We start from the raw sequence: 22764 nt of genomic DNA on the forward strand, positions 1-22764 counted from the left end.
AAAATTATAGGACATACCACCATCTTTTTCAGTTTAATTTTTTTGGTTTAAACTTCAGAAATACAGATATTTTAGTATGATTTAATCTAAAATTTGTGTTGGACTAAATACTTCACTTAGCTAAATCAGATATTTTATACACACTATTAATTTTACTCATCATATCATTATGTTACACAAAATGTACTGATTTTTGTTCTATTCAAGACTCAACTATTTTTTTAAAAATTGATGCAACGGTAATTGTCTTTGTAAAAATTTATAAAGGTGATGTGTTGTGATATTTCCAGTAATTTGGAAAATAGATTTATTTTAAGAAATATTTTCAATAAGAACATAACGAAACCCATAAATGTTTTTTTAAAAAAACAAAAAAAACAATACACATAAGAAGAAGAAAACCCTCCGTTAAATGGTTGGTAAGTCTCTTCCAGTGGATCACGTTCTTTAACTTTCCTCGCGATAGTCTGGCAGCAGCACATACCCCAGCAGCTACTTTAGCTATCGCTAGGCTAACCAGCTACTATAAAGTGACATGTAGTCTCAACGAAGGAGCTTTCAGACTGATTGGGATATGGAATTAAGACATATTAAGGACCAGGTAATAACTAAGGATTTACTGTTCAATAGAAAGTAATGTGTAATAGTTAAACCCTACTTCTGACCATCACTGCAAACACCGGGCTAATCATGTTAGCGACATGTCGAGCAAAGTTTGCTATCAGGCTGGTTATGATGACAAATTCAGTTTCGAACATGAGTTTACTAAACTTCAGTTTTAGTTTTTTTGATGCTCTTCATGTTCGACTCCATCAGTGGTCAAAAACTTGACAAACAACTGATTTATACATCAATTTATCAATTTATAATCTAATCTGTTATATGACTCTCTTCTGTCTTGGTTGTATGCTTAACATTATCCATAGATACAAGTTTTGATGATCCATTACTTAAAAGTTCCTAAAGTAAAAATTAAGGTTTGCACGATGTAACTAAAAAAATAGTACACTGAATATATATCCTCAATTCAAGTAAACTTCAGGATACACATTGCTAGTTTTTTTATATCTCTAAAGGCAATTTTGACACATAGTATCTTGAAATGCACATAGGAGACATTGTTACTCATTTTTTACCCTGACTTAGTTTTTGGTATCCCTATAAACTAATTTTGTAGATATATTTATTATTACTGCAGAGTTAAAGCTATTTGCTGATTACTGCTGTTTAACTGAAATTGTGTTTAATCACTGCTTCTATGAGGATTGTTGCTTCCTACAACATAAGGAAGTTTTTGTGTAACAAATGTGTGTTTGTCAAATATCTGTTTCAGTCTCCACTGGTCCAGGCTGTATTTAGCCGAAACACAGAAGAGGTGACATTTTTATTGAACCACAATGAAGATGTCAATTTGCTGGTAATTCCATCACATTGTAACTGTTTAGATTTGTTTTCTGCATATTGCATTAAGAAATTTGTGTGCAAAATGTATATTGAGCTTGTACCAGTTTCAGTGACTTTTAGCTGTTATAATAAGTTATCTTTTTTCACAACCAGGGCAGATTTTCTGCAATTATACTGTATATGTATACCATCTTTGGTTTTGGCATAATGGTTTTCAGACATTTGATGCCATTTAACTACCTCATTTGATTTGTTTTTTGTTTGTTTGTTTTTGTTTGTTTGTTTTTTCTAGGACCAAGAGCAAAGCACACCACTTCATGCTGCCGCTTATTTGGGGGATGTCAACACCATGGAACTACTTATTGCTTCAGGTAAAATGAAGGCCATTCTATAATGTGTCTGAAAAAACAAATTCTACAAATTATCTTATCTTCTCTAGTAATTAATGAATGCAATGAGGCATTCAAGTATAGAATAACTTCAATTTACTCAAAACTAAAATTTATCATTTTCTTTCTGTTGCAGGTGCGAATGTCAATGTTAAGGACCAGGGCTTGCTGACTCCTTTACATCGGGCAGCCGCTTCACAAAATGAAGTATGTCAATATTTTATTTCCTATTTTACAGCAGGATTTGACCACCAAATTTTAGAAGTTTTTTTTTTTTATTGTTATCTTTGAATTTTTTGTTCTCAGAAAGCTGTGGAGTTGCTGCTAAAGCACAAAGCAGAGGTCAACGGAAAAGACAAATTCTGGCATACACCGTTACACATGGCAGCTGCAAAGTGGGCTGCAGGTTGTGCTTTAGCTCTGATACCACATGTACGCAGCCTCGATGTTGCTGACAAGTCAGGGAGGACGCCGCTACATCACGCAGCACACAGCGGACACAGTGAGGTGAGCTGTACAGTTCATGACACAGTATGACAATGTTATATATTTCTTTTGACAGTCTAAATAGCACTGCTGGAAAGTACAGTATAATGTTGTTTATGATAATGATTAATAACTGGTGGACGTTGTCTGAGTTATTGTAGTTTGTGGAGCATAGTGGTAAATATACTTTGTTTTCTCAAAACATTTATTAGTAGTCAAAATACAGCCAAAGCTAAATGTTTTAGCGTGTTGCTTCTCTCGAGCCAAAACTGTGTGGTCCACTTGACTATGATTGTAAAGTGACCGTGGTTAACCCAGTTATATTTCTGCAGATGGTGAGGTTGCTGCTGATCAAAGGTGCCAATGCTTGTGCCAAAGATAAGAAGGAAAGGCAGGCAATCCACTGGGCTGCATACCTTGGTAAGAACCATAAGGAATAGATGTTAATCATAAATTACATCAATATACAATAAATTAAAAATAACCAAGTTAAAAATCAGCCAGGACCCACCAAATACCTGAGAACTGACTCACAGTTACAGATGGATGCTATTAACATTTTAACTACAAAAAGACTGGCCCAACAATTTCACATTTTTCTGGGATTTTGCTGAGGCCATTGAAATTGAAAAGATGTTCTTACAATCACATGATGAGCTACGATGGTTATTTTTGTTAAAAAATATTTTTACAAACATTTTCACATGCTTAAGTTAGACTAATTATAAAAAATTGCGTAAGAGATGCATGATGTGTTTGTAGAGAATGTATGAACAAGACTAATCAGATCTGATCGACTTCATCGACACTTTTGAATGACTGATCACTTGATTCACATGAGTTTGATCTATATTTGTAAGTTAGGAAAATAATTTTGTTCTGGACATAAAGAGATAGATGGTATAAAATAATATAGTATTAAAACTTGGTTCTTAATTAATGATAACTAAATAATTCTGGTTTTGGTTATCAACACAACCTCAGCCTATTTCAGTTAAACCAAGGTCGCGCTCTCAATATAGTCAAATCTGATTACAATATTGTTTTAAATTTGTAATGAATTCAACTCGACAAAATGACGAGACGAGACTCTGTCCTTGTACTGAGGCGGCTTTCTTTACTGAATTTAAAAAAAAGAGTTGTAGGTGTCCCAAAACAACTGAGGTTTCTTAGCTTGCCTGCTAACAACAATTCTTCGTGTACTGTTTTTTTTTTCTCTGCACCTCGTGCGTCACTGAAATCAGACCGCCATAAACAAGTAATCAATTTCAATTTTTAGCTCCTAACTTATTCCCCTTTTCCTAATAAAAATACTATGAAATAAAATACATAAATATTCTTTTAACTACATATTTAACATATCTCAGATGAACTGTCTGGCATGAATTATTAACTTATGAATATTTATGTAGCAAATCACATCCTTCAAATAAAGTCACAACAAAATTAGCGTGCATGCTCACTAATGTATACAGTTTACAAACATGTCACATGACATTTGTGCAGTTAGCAGATGCTTGTAGTAAATGTGAAGCTCTTCTTCCAGGTCATGTGGACGTTTTGAAGCTGCTGGTGTCTCAGGGAGCTGATGTAAAGTGCAAGGACATACAAGGTTACACCCCGCTCCACGCTGCTTCCGTCAGCGGACAGTTAGATGTGGTCAGATATCTCTTGCGACTGATGGTGGAGGTAAAGTGGCTTAAAGTCCTGAAGTAAGATATTGGAGCTGTTGATTACTGTCATGCTCTCTGGTCGGTCATATTCCTGCCTCAGCAGTCATCATGTCACATGATTCATCATTATATTCACAGCTAAAGTATAAAAAGTTAATATTACGTACCATTCTTTCTCTATGAACAAGTAAAATCTTCAGAAGTACCATTTTTATTTTGTAATGTCTCTAGTATTTCCTGTATTCACTCATCTTTTAACACTGCTATCATGTTCAGTATTTCCTTAGCTGTCAAAAAATACTGTAATTATTTAAACCACCGGATATGGTTAATTTTAAACTGCTCATTTTTCTCCTCAATCTTGTCTCAGACTGACGAACTAAACATTTTTGGGAACACAGCGCTCCACATGGCCTGTTACTCGGGACATGACACTGTGGCCTCTGAGCTGGTGAACTGTGGCGCCAACATTAATCAGCTCAACCATCATGGCAACACGCCGCTTCATCTCGCTGCGGCCTCTTCTACCGGGGTGCTGTGTCTAGAGCTGCTAGTCAATAATGGTGCTGACCTCAATGTACAGGTGAAAGGCTTGTCTTGACTAAATAGTTTGCTAAGGGAAAATAAGTAATATGTTGCTATATTGCAAGTACTGTTCATAAAATTAAATCTGCATATTGTAAAAATTTATGATGTAATTTGTCTATGTGATGTTTTCAATATCTGTCTTGAACAGAATAAAGAAGGGAAGAGCCCTTTGCATATGGCTGCTATGCATGGACGTTTCACAGGCTCTCAAATTCTTATTCAAAATGGTAACAGACATTTTTTTTAAAAATTATGAACCACTTAAATGCTCATTGTAATAAATGATTGGATCTGAAACTGAAATTGTACATATAGTATAGTTTTATTTATGTTTCCTTGCCCCTCTATACACAGGTGGGGAGATTGACTGCGTTGATATGTATGGAAACACTCCTCTTCATGTCGCTGCCAGATACGGTCAGGAATTACTGATCAGTACTCTTCTGACAAATGGTGCTGACAAGACCAAGTGAGTGTGTTTGAACCCGGGATGTTTCAAGTTTGTTTGAGTTTTTTTGTCTGAGACGTGTTTCCTCTATAATTGTCTTCCCATCATTTCAGGCATGAAACTAACATTTATTGCAATGCTAACCAACTACAGTGTAGTAACTCACACACATTCAGTTCAGGATATTGCACATATTGAATGGATGTGAGAAAGGAGACAATATGTTAAGCTATTAACTAAGTGCTGATGGATCCAGAACCAACTGGAATGTGGAAAAAAATTAAAGTGTCAAGAAATTAACTAGATTAACTAGAACCAAGGCAGTCACAGACTGCAACATCCCGCACATCCCTGAATTTAAAATGTTACCCTCACCTACTTGCATAGGTCAAAGATCAAAACTAGTGCCCTGACCTCTGGCCTACTGTCATTGATCAAAGCACTAGCTTTGATCTATGGTCTTACTCACACTAGCCTTCTCCCTCGTCTTTCTATCTAATCTGGTTCCTGAGCGTACAAAAGTTTAAATTTGACCTTGACCTAGTTTTGTCAATCATCATCTCATTTTCAGACCCTTTTCCGCCTGAGTTACATGCTTTTTGTTTCATCTTTCTATCTGCAACGGTTGTGAAGATATTTGGTGGACTAACGGACGGAATCACAAACGAACGAACGGACGAACAGACAAACACAAACACTGAAAATTACAATTCACCACCGGTTTGAAGTGGGATGTAACCAGATCATTCTATTATCACACTTAGAAGTAAATATTTGTTATGACCTCTATAGGCAAGGGATTCATGGGATGCTTCCACTACATTTAGCAGTACTCCATGGATTTCCAGACTGTTGTAGAAAGTTACTCTCAAACGGTGAGCATCTGTTACGTCTTAAACAAATTAATACTCTTATTTTTTATGTCATGACTATCCATGCCATTTACACCTAACAACGTTATTGTTGATTGTCAACCAGGCCAGTTTTATATGGTACCGTATGAAAAGCTGCCAATTGGGTTTGATATAAACACCACTGATGAACATGGAAGGACCTGCCTGCATGCAGCTGCCTCTGGAGGGTGAGCTGACACACAAACACTCAGTTTATGTTAATTGTTACCTTTCCAACTTTTTTGACTGCATGTACAGTTTAACTTAAATTTACAGCATGTAAAATGTTGTCTAATATTGGACTGGTTCCTTCTTTATTTTGTGATATGGTGTCCATCATCCAGACAGTAATATTTGGTGTCTTAAGATGAAATGATTCTGTTTGTTATGTAATAATTGTTATAGTAATAATGAGAATAATATTTTAGTTTAATGATGTGTATGGGCAGCATGTTTAGTAATATGCATAGAGTTAAACATTAAATTAAGTTCATCTTTTTCTTTTAACAGAAACATTAACTGTCTCAACTTGCTGTTGAGTTGTGCTGCTGACCTGGATGTGAAAGATAATTTGGGAAGGTAAGCAGTGCTGAATAGCTTCATACCAGGGATGGTGTGATATTGAATCACAGCTGTCTGCTGCTGTGCTTCACAGATCTCCTTTGCACTATGCTGCCGCTAACGGAAACAGCCAATGCACTATCTCCCTGGTGAGAGCCAGTGCTGGAGTCAATGACCTGGATCTGACAGGCTGCAGCCCTCTGCACTACGCTGCTGCTTCACTCAGCTTCTATATGTAAGTGTTTACAGTCACTGTAGTCTTGAGTCATTTTACCCAGAGTACATCAGCATGTGGACAGTTCCTTGTTTTTAATCCAGACATCATTAAATCAGTTTGATCTCATTTTCACAGAAGGGAAACCATCTCTAACGCTGACTACAGAGAGGAAAAAAACCAAGAAGCCTCTCTGTGAGTCACTTTTGTCTATTATAGCATTATAGCACATATTTTGTTCATCATGAAGTAGACAGAGAAGTTTTTTCTCATGCATTAGATGTGATCTGCTTTGGGAAATGGACAGAAAACATTCACCACTGCCTTCATTTATATTTAAAGTACCAGAGCAGATAGGGGAAAAAAATTTAATTCAATTGACACATTATAAAAATGATTATTTGGAATGTTTGGAACACATTATGTGATGAAAATGATTTTATTTTGCTGCCACAATGCATTGAAATCCATTAATCTTGTATGTACTAGAAAAACTGAGCTCATTTAAAGGAAACCATGTATTTGCAAAAGCATCAAAAAGACATTGAGATGTAAATATAAGTAATATCTGTCTGCTATGACTTTTGGTTCAGAATAAACCCAGGGCTCCTCCTGTTCTTTGTGTGCTCAGGTGTTTAGACTATTTGCTTGACAATGGGGCAGACCCAACTCTGAAGAACAGTAAGGGTTACAGTGCTGTTCACTATGCAGCAGCTTATGGGAACAAACAGCACTTGGAACTGGTCAGTATGTTGTGAATTAGATGGTTTGAATGGAGAATGATTGAAATTCATAATTCATTTCAGTTTGGACCCAGGTTCTCTTTTTCTTCTAACGCTCTTGCAGCTCCTGGAGATTTCATTCAATTGTCTGGAAGAGGTTGAAAGCAATATTCCAGTCAGTCCTTTGCACTTAGCTGTGAGTAGCTCACTTCCAATGAACTCACTAAAAAATATGTGCTTTAAATTCAGGGCCCCTTTTTAAATCTTCTGCTATTATGAATTCTGACACTGCAGGCCTATTATGGTCACTGTGAGGCACTGCGTTTGCTGTCTGAGACATTAGTGAGTCTGGATGTGCGGGATATTGAAGGTCGAACTGCACTTCACCTGGCTGCTCAGAGAGGTTTTGCACCGTGTGTGGAGGTGCTGATGAAACATCAGGCCTCGTACACACTGAAGGATCACAAACGCAAGTGGACGGCTCTCCATGCTGCTGGTGAGGTTTATAATCATATAGGACTGAATACTTACAGTATACATTTGATGTTAGAGTTGTGTTCATGGATATTAATGGTTATTATAACATTATAAATGCTGTGGTTCTGAAACCATAATTTGATGATTTTTACTTGATTTTTTTTTTTTTATTTGTCACCCTTTTGTAGCTGCAAGCGGCCAAATGGACTGTCTGCTCCTATTGGTCAATGGGGAACAAAGTAGTGATATTATCGACAGTCCAGACACACAGGGACAGTGAGTCACTTTTATTATACTCTGTTAATTATCAATATAAAATACAGATACAGTTTACCTACACCAAGAAAGGTACACTATTTCACAGTTTTGATTTTTTTCTGCCACGATTTCATCGGATTTGATTGACTAAAATTTTTTTTTTATTTAAAGCATCAGAGATGGGTTTTACGTATTTGAGTCAAGTGTATTGTGTTTTGTTTATTAACAATAGAATAGTGATGTAATTTTTTAATGCAGCTACATTTATAATGCGTGTTGGTTTACTTTGCCCACTGAACAGCCCTGTAATGGTTAGAATCAAGTCATATATATCATCATCCCAGTGATATCTTCTTTTTTTTGCCATATGCAGGACTGCTCTAATGCTGGCAGCTCTTGGGTGTCACACCGACTGTGTCCACATTCTTTTGGAAAAAGGAGCAAAGGCTGATGCTGCGGACAAAGAGGGCTTCACAGCATTACAGAGAGCTGTAAGTGTATCTGCTTTCCATATGTGCGTCCATGAGTCTTCAGTTTTTATATCCATTTGATTATGTGAAGAAGAGATTTGTCACTTAAAATAATTCTGTATGTTTTAGAGGGCTATACTACAAAATGATATTCATGAGTTAATATTAGATTTTAAGTCAATATCACTAAGGTAGCTGTTTTTTAACATGGCTAGATTTCCATGGCAGTACACTGCACAAGTCACCTGTGCCAAATTACTTACAAGGTTTCAAAACAGGGTTTCAAATTATTAACAATTTTGCTCTGACTAATTCTTTCAGCATTATCGTCTGTCTAACAGATAAATTGTCAGCAAAGGAAATACATTATACAAGCAAACTTGTATATAGAGTAGTGCTGTCTGGCTATTAAGAAAATTAATCTAATTAATTACAGGATTTGTAATTAATTTAAATAATCCCATTTTAATCTCATACCTGCTTAAGGCCCCCAAATAAAGAATTTGAATTCTAGGACATTACAAAATTGTAGTGCATGACTAATCAATAGAATACGCCAAGAAGAGAAGATTTGAAATCCACATTTTTCAAAAATGCAATACAAATACAGTTAAATAAAATAAAATTCAGAAATAAAATTAGCTAAGTCTTAAATAGGCAAATAAGTAGACTCTCAATCACAATGAATACTAAAGCTGACTCAAAATGAGTATTATAACATGCCTCTAAATAAGGCAACATCAATAGCAAGATGCCAACAGGCATTTAAAAGGGTAAGCTAACGTTACAGGAACTGACAACAGACAACTCTGTATCCTTGACACGTCCATCTCTGTTGTCAGTCACCCTGTTTTTGACTAGTGGCATAGGTACGAAGTGACGTCACTGCAGCCTACGGGTCCCTCAATGGGCCAAATTTAAAATGCTTGCGCATTGACTTGCCACTCACAATTAATTGCGTTAATTTTTTTAGCGCGTTAATTTGCAGCATAATTAATCTAATTAACACGTTAAACTGACAGCCCTAATATAAAGCCAAAAAATGCTAGGTATTTCTGCTGATAAATTCAAATTATTTATTTTATTTGCTACAGAAACCTATAACCAATCAGTTGATATATAGTAATACAGTAATCCCTTGCTTGTTCGAGTTTCAAGATGCACGGCTTTACTACATCGCGGATTTTTTGTAGGTAGCCACATGATGCTTTACATGCATGCTATTGGCTGACAGTATCCAGAAGTGCACTGTATTCTGGGACTCACGGAACGCATTACCCGCGAGTAACGAGAGATTACTGTACATCTTTCTCAGAAGCCATGAATTGTGCTGTAATATCTTTAGATTCTCTATTGTGTCTTGCTTCTAAAATAAACTGGGTGATTTGCTTAAAAAACCCATCAATAAGAAGACGGACAAAGCCTGAGGCAGAGGCTGGGTCATTATCTCTGACAGGTTATAAAGCCTGACTTACAGTACATACATTACACTCCACGGATGTTTCATCTCTCACTGCGGTCTGTGTGCTCCCCCTACAGGCCATGTTAGGCAGTGAGGACTGTGTATCTGCTCTGCTGGAACATGGGGCCACTGCTCTATGTAGAGACTCTCAAGGAAGGACCCCCCTGCACCTCACAGCATCCCTCGGCCACAAAGAGCTGTTAAGAATTTTGCTAAAAGCTGCTATGAAAGCCGACCCTCTGGACTCCATTCTGGACTATAGAGGTTACATGCCCACCCACTGGGCTGCCTACCATGGTGAGACAAGGCAAATTTATTTCAAATGCACTTAAGTGGTTCAAAGTTATGTGGAGCAAACATGGGCATCGTCACAGATTACACATTGAACTTACAAAAGCACTTACGAAAGGATATTTTCGGTATTGCAGCAGCAGGCTACCATCTTATCCCCATTATTTAAGAGGTTGAATAAGTTAAGTTTCCATACATGGCTTGCGCATGGTGACCATTGTTTTACAAAGATCTGTCTCTTAACCATTCATCTTTTCTATCTGTAGGACATGAAGGATGTTTACAAATTCTACTTGAAAATAAACTTTTATGCAACCAGGAAGGAAATCCTTTCACTCCATTGCACTGTGCTCTGTGAGTATTGAATTAGATGTGGTTGTACTGTATAACACCGTAATGATACGTTTAATTTTTTTTTTTTCAAATCTAAAAAGAAAAACTTTTTTATGTGCAGAGTTAACGGACATGATGCTGCTGCTAAAATTCTAGTGAAGACTTACGGGCCCCAGAGTATTAACGTCAGTGACGCCAAAGGGAGGTGGGTCCTGCTAAAACATGAGTTCTGCTTTTAACAAATACATGTCATGCTGTGAAGATAAAGATTCAGGTTAATGTTGTAAAGAAATTTACATTTATATTGAGTTCAAGCACAGATCTGTTAGCAACAGCTATATCCATGCTAATCTATCACTTTCTTTTATATTAGACGATATCCCAGAATTGTTTTAAAGTAAATCATTTTTAAGTTCTGAATTAGCTTGATATCTATAATTAGTGAAATATTACATTTACTGATCTGATGTATGTGATCCATTTTCTTTTAAGGTTCCAGAAATTTACAGACATTGAAATTTAGTTTCAAAGTAATTTTATGTACTTTTTAAAAATGGGGATTGAAAACTAAATTGATGTTCAAAATCATGATTTATCGTGTCCGTCATTAAGACTTTTGGTATTCTGTTCATTTCATCCTGAATTTCATTTCTGTCTAAGAACTTTGAAAACATTTTGTTTTTAACGGTATCAACTACATAATTAATTATCTTAATTATGTATATTATTATTATTGCTGCTGCTGGCATTGCTATTGTTACTACCCACAATTATCATCTGCCAAGATTACAGTTATTGTTGAAAAACTCCACGTTGTGCATCCTGATTGAATGGGTCTACTCAGTCTGTGTTTGGTTCACCTCTAGGACTCCGCTGCACGCAGCAGCTTATTCAGGAACTGTTGCTGGGCTCCAGCTGGTCCTGGCTCAGGGAGCAGAAGTCAATGCTGTGGACCATTGTGGACGCTCTGCCCTGATGGTTGCTGCTAACTGTGGACAGACAAGTGCTGTCGGTTAGTGACTGAGTGTCTTGTGTTTGCTATCAAGCTCATCTTCTCTATTTTCAGCTCAAGCAGAGGACAGGACATCAAGTTTCTGTAACTGTACAATTGATCATTTTCACTTTTCTCGTTAAGTTTCTCTTTCCTGTTTTAATGTTGCAAACATGAAAACAGCAGCTAACATTAAGTCCTGCTTGTTGTCAAATATGTTTTTATTTTTCTGTATTTCAGAGTTTTTGCTGCACAACGCAAAGCCAGACCTGACCTTGGTGGATATCAATAATAACACAGCTCTTCACCTCGCCTGTGTTAAGGTCTCACACACACACACACACACACACACTCACACACACACACACACACACACACACACACACACGATTGCATAATAACTTTCACATCTGTGTTGCAACAGTGAAATAGCAAACTGTCACATGAGGTGATAACTCACTGAAAAGCTGATTTAAATCTAATCATACTTGGAAATTTAAATGGTTCTAAATTATAAAGTATTTTACATTTATACCAGTTTCACCCTGCAATGTCTCATCATTGTAAGAATGGAATAATGCTGCTAGTACAGTGTGCAATTCACTAAGTTAATCTATTTACAGACTTTACTATAATTCATGGCATGAAAACTTGAGTCCGTACTAACATCTAACACTGAACACATTATTACCTGGTACAATCTGCTGTATCCTGCAGGGTCATGAGATGTGTGCTCTTTTGATTCTGGGAGAGATCAACGACTCCACGCTCATAAATGCAACTAACTGTGCTCTTCAAATGTAAGTTTTGTTAAAGCATGTCCTCTCTGGATGTTTTAATAATATATGTGTTGCTCATTTAGAACAACTTTCCCTTTGTTTCATGCAGGCCCCTCCACATTGCAGCAAGGAAGGGCCTTGCGACTGTAGTGCAAGTGTTGCTAAGTAGAGGAGCAGCGGTCATGGCTGTAGATCAAGAGGGTAAGCAGCAATTGTATTTCTCTGATGCAACACCAAACCAGTGGGTGTCTGCTGTCAAACAGAAGTACTATTAACCGACGATCCTCGTGCCTTTTGACCTCTGCAGGCCACACGCCGGCTCTGGCTTGTGCCCCAAACAAAAATGTTGCAGATTGTTTGGCCCTCATTCTATCCACCATGAAGCCTTTCCCTCCCAGAGAGGCCAGTGCCGGCACTGCGTCCCACTGCAACAACATCCTGAAAAACTGTGGTATTGCTGCCACCTGTGGGTCCAATGGTAATCTGTGTCATGCTTAAGCCAATGTCCTTGCAGGCACTACTTGGCTGCACAGGTGTTCAACAGTGTTTGAGTGAAATTTCATACCAGTGTAGTCCAAAGTTTCACACGCACATACAGTACAAGTCTCCATGAACAAGTATGGTCATGCCTTATTCCCTTCATACAGTATATGTCATATGCAACTGTTTGTGCACTACCTGCTCATTGACTAGTAGCAGTGCTTCTCTAAAATATAATTAGAGACATCACTTAGGCCTCCAAATATGTTCTCTGTTAAACAAGATGATTCTATCACATGTATTATTTTAATGAGGTGCTAACCATGAGAAGTTAATGTAATTTTACCACCAACACACAACACAAACCTCCACCTCATGTGTTCCTGCTGTTGGCTCAACTTCCTGGCTCAGAAAGCCATAAATGCCTGAAGTCCCTGTGTTCGTCTTTGGCAAATTCAAGAAGAAGAAGACTGGGATTATTGTATGATTAATTGACATGTATGTGTGCGCAATTGCAAATGGTATTTTTCATATTAGACGGTCTTTTTGATATGCTTATTTTAAAGATCTAACAGGTGCTGTAAAACTTTTATGCAATTAACAAGACTATTTTCAGGAACTACATTTATATACATACATTATTCTAATATCATGTTTTACTGAAGTTACTTACCAGTGTAGTAAATTCAAAGGCATGTGTATAGTATTAAAGCTATAGTTTATAGAGACTACCTTATAATGCAGGTAACCTAGTACTGTACTTTTGTTATCTTGAAAATCCCAAATTATTGAGAATTAACCTCAGGTCAAAATACTGTACTTTTGGTTCTACGAAAAGCACATTTTGAACTGGATATTATGTAAAAGATCTATTTGAAGGATAAAGACAAACTATTGTTTTAAGTTTTTAGTGTGAAAGTCTTGCCTCCTTAGAAAGTGTGTAATTTCTCAGCATTAATGCAGATGACTTCAATGAGTGGGTTATTATTTTTCTTAATCCTATTAAAGTGCACAGTGCCATAGGATATATACAGTATACGTCAACTTGAAGAATAAGCTGAATTGTAGCAATTTCTGATGAAGTTTGGAATGTGTGAAAGCTGACTCCAGTTAAACAGAAATTTCAACTTTTACGAAGATTTTTACATTTTTAAGAAATTCAATGTAGATAATTAGAATTTTGACGATTAAGAAAATAATTGTGGATTTATTTAATTGTAGTTGTTAAAAGTCTACATGACAGTAATTTCTGTGAGTTATTTTTTTCCCTCACATGATAGATTGGTACAGATGGCACAGCAGCCATGGTATGAGTTATGCAATAGTTTTACTTTACCCCATACCCACTGTTCTCCTCCCACAAACTCTGGCTGAGTTTGTTTTGTTAAAACTAATTTTGATGTCTTATGCTTTATTTTGAGAGATATACCAGTTTACATCAGGTCATTACTCTGATGTGAAAATGATTACATCATGTGACTAACTTAATGGGTAAAGGTGGATGTACAGAAAATTAATGTAGACTGGATTATCAGAGTAATTCTAAGATGATCATAATTTTTACCACCAGAGAGTTTCTAATACCCGTGGGAAAATTTCTAGCACTCACCAGAAACGAGACATTTTGTCAATGTCCCGTTGTTGGTGCCACAGAAAGCTTTATAAACTAAAAAATTATTTATATTTTCCCTTTTTAATAGTTTTATTTTTCTCTTTTAATCAATACCTGCTGTATTACCTTAAAATGCTTTAAATTATTTACTTTGAAAATGTAATTTTTCCAGTGTTATATGCTCTTAACGTTTATGCAAATACAATGTAAAATCTGAAACTACATTTAGCAAGTTTTACTGTCAAAAGCAGCAACTGATTCAGTTCAAGTTTATTTTTGTACTTGATAAAACTGCTGTGTTTAGGAGTCATGTTCAGAAAGTATTCCATGGCAACTTTTCATGCGAACAAACTGCTATAAATATTTCATTCTACACTATCTCACTTGAATTCTCTGGGGTTTAGTTATGGATGGAATTCTTTTGAGGAATAAATGAAACATTTTGAAGTTATTTCTGCGAATTTTCCTCTTCGTTTTGATGACAAACAACATGTACACCAAGTACATATTGACATTTTATTAAAACCAGAACTTAGTTGGAATTAAATATGGATATCAATAATGATTTAATACAGTCAAAACAAAAAAAATTGCTCGAGTGTTCAGGGCCCTTTGGTACCACTATTTCTTGTAATCGTCTTTTCTTTTTCCGTTTGTTTGTTTGTTTGTTTGTTTGCTCTTTGACAGTTGAATTTTTGCCTCAAGTTACACTCTGTACTGAACCTGATGGTATAATAAGTATTCCATACTTCATAAAAGTCATGCTGGATTATAATTTCACCCAGGCTAATTAAAAAAGCATAAAAACAAAGGTTGTTGATCTTTTTTGAATGTCATGATGGGATTATATATATATATATATATATATATATATATATATATATATATACTTATATAGTACCTGTGTGTGTATGATAAATATATACTGTGTATGTAGTTTATACTGTATAGTACATATTTGTATATAATATATATATAGATGTATAATGTTTTTTATATTTAACAAATATTTGAATTTACTCTTGATTATAAAAATGATGGTTTACTCAGGTAAAAGTGTCGTACACCCTTCATTAGCCCCCCCGGTCCCGTTCGTTTATTCCGCCCACCACGTCCTACGTCTCCCATGTTTCAGCTCATACGTGTAAATCTGTGGAAATCTCTTCTGTCCTCTTTCGGCTGCCGTCGCCGGTCCGCTTACACCGGTGAACGACAGCAGTCTGTCTACTTTCATTTGAGCTAGCTTGCTGTCGTGAAAATGGCTAACGTCACTCTGGAGTTTAAGGCTTCTGCTGGCGACTCCGAGCCACAGAATCGGCCTGTGCTGATTATCGGACAGCACGCCACCCTGCAGCAAGTGAACTGGAACCAGATTAAAGGAAAACTGCAACCAGTCGTAACCAAAGAGGTAAATTATCAACAGCAACAATTTTGGGGTAACAGCTAAGGTTAGCTGCGTGCTACTCGAAGCAGACGTCAGCTAAAGGTTCGCTGTTAGCTCGCTGAAATTAATAGATTCAAATAATGCGTCGTCATCCTACTAGTTAGGATAATCAGCTAGCTCTGAAAGTAGCGTTTGATATTATTAGGAAGCATTTCGCGGTCTGATTAATGATGTGTTTGTTTTTGTTAACTAGTTTTAGTCTTTGAAAATAATAAATCTCGTAATGTAACTTGTCTTTACTAACGATTGATGTTCTATTGAAATGAGAACGATTCTCAGGATGGCCGATGAGTTTAAAGTCTTCATGTTCCATTTCCTGTCTTTGAGAGGAGTTTGTTCCATAAGATCACAGGATCGTATGACTACCAGAGACCATTCCTCTAAGTCTGAAGGTAGAATATGAAGGTCTGATTTAAGGAATCTGTCGTTCAGAGGGGTCTTATTGGAGCCTGTGAGGTTAAATCAAGGTTTCCTGCCAAGCATAAAACTGCTCTAGGTAATCATTACCCAACGTGATTACTTCCTACCAATTTGGTGTGATGGACAGAGTACACCTGCATGAAGAGTGAAGGAGTGACCACAGAATGCTGCTGATCTTCCCAACTTAGTGGACACATTATACTGACTGATGCTGGTGATGATGATGAGACAGTCTCACATGACCCATAGAAGACTTCAGGCATCTTCTTGAAAACCGTAATACTGTACTGTATATTAACTTATAAACTTAAATAAAAAATACAAAATTTAGTTAATCTCCAAATTTGCTGGGGTGCTACTGATTTTTGGTTGATGATCTGTCTTTCATTTGGCTGTGAACTGATACCATTGAGGCTCCATCGTGGAATGGTGGGCTTTTGTCACCCTAATGGAGTGTTTGTCAGACCACGCCACCTGTTATGTTTTCTCTGTCCTGGCATAAGATGGCTCAAAATAGTCAAGCATGACTGAAGTTCAAATCTTGAAAATTATCACAAAAAACAGACAAATTTAAAATGGAGGAAATATTTTCTCCAAAACCAGCTTTTTTTTTTTAAACTAAGGTTTAAAATATCATCGTGGAAGGTGTGTAAATGGAGTAGCCTTAGGTTACTCTAGCTGTTATAATTACAATTTTCATTTCATTAAGAAAACAGTTGTAGTCTTGAATTATATCAAGATAGTTTGTATAGATTAATTAGTTTTAAAAAATTACCCTCATTATTACCTAAAGTGTGTCATGATGACTGCAACTGCCTTGTATTGCCCATCCACATCCATTTGCAGTTTGTTATCACAGATCATCTCAGCTGAGATGTTGTAAAAAGTTAATGGCTGTGCAAAATAAGTGACCAGATGATTAATCAGTTACCAAGAACAGTTGCAGATTACTGTATTATTTGTCGTGTTAATTACTCTTACTTAAATTTGTCTCACTTTGCCGTCTTCACAGTCAGCTGTCAGTTTGTTTGGTGTTTTCTCAGATCTGGCAGGCAGCCCTCAGTGCTTTGAACCCAAACCCCACCGACAGCTGCCCCCTGTACCTCAACCATGCTGCTGTGGCTGCACTTCCTTCTCACGTCAGCAGACACAACAGTCCATCTTCTGCCCACTTTGTGTCTCGTCTGGTCCGTTCCTGCCTGCCTGGAGGGAGCAGCCGCTGCATTGTGGTCGGTACCTTTGAGTTTTATACCATTTCTAGTCTCATTAGAAACATGCCCTCCTTTGTCCTCATCCATTGAGATGAGGAGAATCACAAAGCTATATCATCATTTCATGACTGCCTCTGACAGCTCTATGGCCACAGGCAAGTCTTCAAATTAAGGTGAATCAAAAGGTTGACATGAATGCTTCTTTCCTTTTTCAGATGGCGTGTGAGCGTTCAGATGTGTTTGCCTCTTCTTGTGCCATTGCCAGAGCTTTTCCCATCTTTACTCGACGCTCCTCATCATCACGCAGGGTGGAGAAGAAGCATGTCACTGTGGAGTTTGTGATTGTTGGACAAGAGAGCAGTGCTTTGGATGCAGCAGAACTTGAGGTACTTTATTATAGGATTTAGGGTACTTTAAGAATTGCTGTGGTGAATTTTAACTGTGTAGCTGAAGGAATTTTCTCTGTTCAGTGCATCACCAACGCTGCTGATGGAGTACGGTTGGCAGCTCGTATCGTGGATACACCATGCAATGAGATGAATACAGATCACTTTTTAGATGTAAGTGGAACATTTTTTTAAAATGTGGGAATATTTCTAATGAGTTGCAGTTATTTTGATGTAACCCCCCCAGGTACTGACAGCATTTTTCTGTTAGGAAATCAGGGCTGTGGGAACTGAACTTGGAATTACTCCAGTAATAATTCGTGGAGAGGAACTGAACCAGAAGGGGTTTGGAGGTACTGTGGCTGTATTTGTGTTTTAAATCAGTATTATTTGTCAATACTAAAAAAATTCACCAGCCAGAATACTCGGTTTATTGTATGGATTGTTTGTGTGCTTTGATGCATTGTGGTCATAAATTATTACTTGAATCTTCCACCCTGTAATCAAATCATCTGAGCTAGTTGAAAGATGTTTCTGAAGCTGGTTATTATTTAAATCATTGTCGAATATTATTTATTCTCAGGGATTTATGGAGTTGGCAAGGCAGCAGAGCATCCGCCTGCATTGGCAATCTTGAGCCACAAACCAGATGGTGCAACCCAAACAATTGCGTGGGTGGGCAAGGGCATCGTGTACGACACCGGAGGACTCAGCATCAAGGGAAAGGTAGCGCTGTTGTTCCCTTAGGAGGGGTCATGATCACTACTTTAAGTCTAATCGTAGATTTTCTGATTATCAGGGAAACTTTATTACATTAATATGATCGCTTTGATCGTGTGGACTGTAAATTTGCTTTTTTACTGCATGGAGATATGTGGACTACTGGGTCACAGCTCAGTGAAATGCAAAGTGTGACACCAGAGATCACCAGTTTTTTATATGTCATCATCTACTTGTTTGTAGACCACAATGCCAGGCATGAAGAGGGACTGTGGTGGAGCTGCTGCTATCTTAGGAGCTTTCAGAGCAACTGTTAAACAGGTTAAGTATTGTTTTCAACCCATCCAAAACAGTTTATTACAATTTCAGAATTCATATATAACCCAGACAACTGTTCGGCTGCCTTCTGGGATTAATACGTCACCTTAATTTAGAAATTTTAATATTCTGTAGAAAAATATATTTTCGGTGAACATTCAACAACATGACTTAGAAGCTGACTCATGTTAGCCTGTTAGGGATCTGGACAGTTGCACCACGTGATGAAGTTCATTGATGTAATGTAATCACCAGTCCATGAATATTATGTCTGGACAAACACTGATGGAAACTTTCACTTGTCCTTTCCAACTGTTTCCTTTTGCTTCAGGGCTTTAAGGACAACCTCCATGCTGTTTTTTGCCTTGCTGAGAATTCTGTTGGACCCACAGCCACACGACCCGATGATATTCACACGCTCTACTCGGGAAAGTGAGACACTTTTTTAATCATATGGCAAACTACCTGATTTTCGCTGGTGCTGGTTTTGTTTGTTTTGTCCCATCACATTATGATAGCACAGAAACTGAGAGCAAAATGAACAGTGATGATCGTGGACTGTAGTGTACATTTTTACTTTACGTGTGTCATTTTTGCAGGACAGTAGAGATCAACAACACCGATGCAGAAGGCAGGCTGGTGTTGGCTGATGGAGTGGTGTATTCCAGCAAAGACCTGTCGGCCGATATTATTCTGGACATGGCCACACTGACAGGGGCACAGGTGAGCGCCGCGTCTTGCAGATAGGTTCTCAACCTCTTATCAGAAATCAACAGATACACCCTTAAGAATAAGGCAGAAAAGGTTTTAATATTTTGAACTCATCCCCTGAAGAGACCAAATCAACAAAGAAATGAACACTTCCTCCAGTTTAGCCTTTGTATACAAAGCCTTCTGTGTGGCTTCTGTCATCCAGGGGATCGCCACAGGGAAGCACCACGCAGCTGTGATGACAAACAACGAGCAGTGGGAGGTGGCGTGCGTTCGCGCCGGCCGCAGCAGCGGAGATCTGGCTCACCCTCTGGTCTACTGCCCCGAGCTGCACTTCAGCGAGTTCACCTCTGCCATGGCTGACATGAAAAACTCTGTGGCAGTAAGTGACGAAGCACAGATTCATCACGGACATAACTGAGACTCGTCAAAGGGTCTTGAAATCCGATGCATTGGAATGTTTCAAGAGTAGATTAATTGGCTCTGTTCTTATCGTGCCAACAAAGATGTGAAGGACGTTGGTTATATACATGTGTTAAATGGGGCACACCTGACGAGAGGACTTGCTGATGTTTGTCATCCTTTGTGTTTTGTCAGGACCGAGAGAACGCCCAGAGCTCCTGCGCTGGCCTCTTCATTGGTTCCCACTTGGGCTTTGATTGGCCCGGTATCTGGGTCCATGTTGATATCGCCTCTCCTGTCCATGCTGTGAGTACCTGGTGTGCCAACAGAGTGCCATTAGTTTATCCTCTCATCTGGAACAAATTAGTTGATCATCATAATTTTATGATGGTAATTCTTACTGGATTTGTGTGAAGGTTTTCAGCTGCTTCCTACTTGACAAAGAGTCCCTCAGACTGCTTTGAAGTTGAAGACATGAAAATAGGATTGAGTACACCGTTCTTTAAGCAGTGACCAACAGAACTTTCATTGTAGCCTAATAATTTTTGAATGGTATTAAATTTCTGTATCTAAATATGGATTTTTACACTGTGCAGCTGTTATAAAAATGCTTTGTTGCTTCAAACATTAAAGATGTAAAAGAATATTCAGACATGTTCACGAGCAGAAACCGGTTTTAGTCATTGTAATGACTTCCTCATGCCTTTCTAAAAGGACTTTCAATTGTAAGTGATGGGACAACACCCAATGTTCCAGTTCATAGTTTCATAGTTAAACTGAAGCTTTTATGGCTAAAGCAGTTGATCTGTCAACTAAAGTTTGTATCATTCAGAGATGATCCTTGTGTAACAATTCAGTGTTTGTTGATCTGCAGCAGGATTGGCTGCAAAAATACAAAATATTGTACTAAAACTTTTAAAGATAATATATGTTTTTTTCAACTCTGGGAACCAGAGTCTAGGGCTGTTCTAAAAAACACTTTCAAAAATTTAAAATGGTTTCATACTTATGGATTTTAGCCAGATATACTGAAAATACAACTTTTTAACTATCAACGAAGCTAAGAGATATGCTTGCAGCAAGTAAATCCCATTCTAAGTCAGTCATATTATGCAATTTTTTAAAAAGTGACTAAATATTTAAAAAAAATTATTAACACTGTTAACCAATAAATAAGTGGGACTGAAGTTTGAAGAAGTGAAATTTACTTGTTTTACTCTGTAGCTATTAAAGTATTTCTTCACTTCTCGTAATCTTAACTTCAGAGTCAGTTTTCACAAAGAGTGTAACATTGCATTTCCATTCCGTCTTCTCAGGGGGAGCGTGCCACTGGGTTTGGTGTGGCTTTGCTAATGGCCCTGTTTGGTCAAGCGTCAGAGGATTCCATGCTGAACAAAGTGTCACCTCTGGGCGCCGACGCCATTCTGCGTGAAGACCAAATGGAGCGTGACTGCAAGAGGCGAAGGCTGGTGTAGAGCATACCCGACGGTTTACACGCCAACACACTGCCCAACTGTTGATGCGACGTTCGGTTCAAGTTGAAACACTGTGATTCAGCTTCCTGTTTTTGATTAAATTTGACTTCATTGAATAAGAAAAAAGGCAGTAAATGTTGTATGTTATTATTGAGTGATGGAAAACATGGGCCGTACTACTTCGTCTTTTCACTTTTGCTGCACTGATCACCTCCATAGTTTGTTCATTTACTGTTGTTTTACCTCTCAAGCCGTTCAAACTGTTCATCAGCAGACATTTGAAATCATTGATACTTAATCTAAAGCAATGATTTTCCTACAAATTCTGTCTATGACATTGTTAAGAATACTTCATTGGTTTTCTTGTTGTATAACTTGACTTTGTTTTTACTTGTATTGTTGAATTGTGAACAGATTTTAGGATCAAGTTCACTTTCGAACTTTTGCAAACATGTCAGATGTGTAATTGCAGAGCAGCGCTACAAGGGATTTGCCAACACAAAATAGCCATCCAACATGTTCACTGTAAGTTTAAGTATTGGATTCCATTATCTTTTTCCACTCTTGTGACAATCATACTGTCTTTCAATAAAGGCGATGCCACCTGAACTCTGTGTGTATTTGATGAACACTCCAAAAAAAATTTTTTTTTAAAATCCTCTTTAAATTGAAAGATGAGATTGTAGAAAATATAATGTGATGTAAATATAGCTGAAACCTCAAAGTGGAGTTTTTAGATTTAACAAGTTCTTACATCTGAGTTGACTATTCAGTCATTCTGTCCTGCTGGACTCATATATTTGACCAACAGTCAATGTCAAGCATTTATTATAGACAGGCAGAAATATCTATATGATGTCACAACCTATTGGACTGGAACTCTGCTGAAACTATGAAACATAATCCAGATGTTTGGGGGTTTTTTTAATTTATTTTCCAACTCACTAAATTCTACATCCAATATAACCTTTTATTCAGGTTGCTTGCTTTTGATGTGAGATTTTGCCATTAATAAAGGTACCTGAGAACTACTGCGAAAACAGGGAAGTAGTGTAGTTCAACCTGTTGTGTGACCCCTGTGGGTGCATTTAATTCAGGATCGACATGAAAAAGAGATTTTTGTAAATTAAGATTGACTCTGTTTGT

General features: G+C 37.4%; 2 protein-coding genes across 2 annotated transcripts; both read left to right on the plus strand.

Moving 5' to 3' along the window:
- Positions 1 to 462: 462 nt before the first annotated feature.
- Positions 463 to 15336, plus strand: ankrd52b (ankyrin repeat domain 52b). The gene is made up of 28 exons (XM_068316294.1): positions 463 to 601; positions 1334 to 1417; positions 1697 to 1775; positions 1930 to 2000; positions 2100 to 2300; positions 2612 to 2699; positions 3826 to 3968; positions 4323 to 4535; positions 4689 to 4767; positions 4895 to 5009; positions 5781 to 5863; positions 5967 to 6069; positions 6392 to 6460; positions 6537 to 6677; positions 6795 to 6851; positions 7288 to 7399; positions 7503 to 7574; positions 7673 to 7874; positions 8044 to 8131; positions 8487 to 8604; positions 10123 to 10342; positions 10603 to 10690; positions 10791 to 10874; positions 11536 to 11681; positions 11901 to 11983; positions 12378 to 12460; positions 12549 to 12640; positions 12747 to 15336. Exons 1-28 carry the CDS (start codon positions 575 to 577, stop codon positions 12935 to 12937), a joined length of 3132 nt encoding a protein of 1043 aa, XP_068172395.1. The 5' UTR covers positions 463 to 574; the 3' UTR covers positions 12938 to 15336.
- A 336-nt stretch (positions 15337 to 15672) lies between these two features.
- On the plus strand, positions 15673 to 22227 carry npepl1 (aminopeptidase like 1). Its single transcript, XM_068315869.1, has 12 exons — positions 15673 to 15939; positions 17439 to 17624; positions 17822 to 17992; positions 18077 to 18166; positions 18264 to 18345; positions 18576 to 18718; positions 18956 to 19033; positions 19362 to 19462; positions 19630 to 19753; positions 19947 to 20123; positions 20339 to 20449; positions 21460 to 22227. The coding sequence occupies exons 1-12, from the start codon at positions 15790 to 15792 to the stop codon at positions 21616 to 21618; spliced, it is 1572 nt and encodes a 523-aa protein (XP_068171970.1). The 5' UTR covers positions 15673 to 15789; the 3' UTR covers positions 21619 to 22227.
- Positions 22228 to 22764: the final 537 nt, after the last annotated feature.

Source organism: Antennarius striatus, chromosome 5, assembly GCF_040054535.1.
Source record: "Antennarius striatus isolate MH-2024 chromosome 5, ASM4005453v1, whole genome shotgun sequence".
NCBI lineage: Eukaryota > Metazoa > Chordata > Actinopteri > Lophiiformes > Antennariidae > Antennarius > Antennarius striatus.

Bases quoted from the DNA above. Each gene is read 5' to 3' on its own strand.
- ankrd52b (XM_068316294.1), top strand. From the start codon at position 575: ATGGAATTAAGACATATTAAGGACCAG. The intron at 4,536-4,688 runs GTGAAAGGCTTG...TGTCTTGAACAG, and splicing joins GTGCTGACCTCAATGTACAG to AATAAAGAAGGGAAGAGCCC. The intron at 8,132-8,486 runs GTGAGTCACTTT...TGCCATATGCAG, and splicing joins AGTCCAGACACACAGGGACA to GACTGCTCTAATGCTGGCAG.
- npepl1 (XM_068315869.1), top strand. From the start codon at position 15,790: ATGGCTAACGTCACTCTGGAGTTTAAGGCTTCTGCTGGCGACTCCGAG. The intron at 19,463-19,629 runs GTGAGACACTTT...TCATTTTTGCAG, and splicing joins CACACGCTCTACTCGGGAAA to GACAGTAGAGATCAACAACA. The intron at 20,450-21,459 runs GTGAGTACCTGG...CCGTCTTCTCAG, and splicing joins TCGCCTCTCCTGTCCATGCT to GGGGAGCGTGCCACTGGGTT.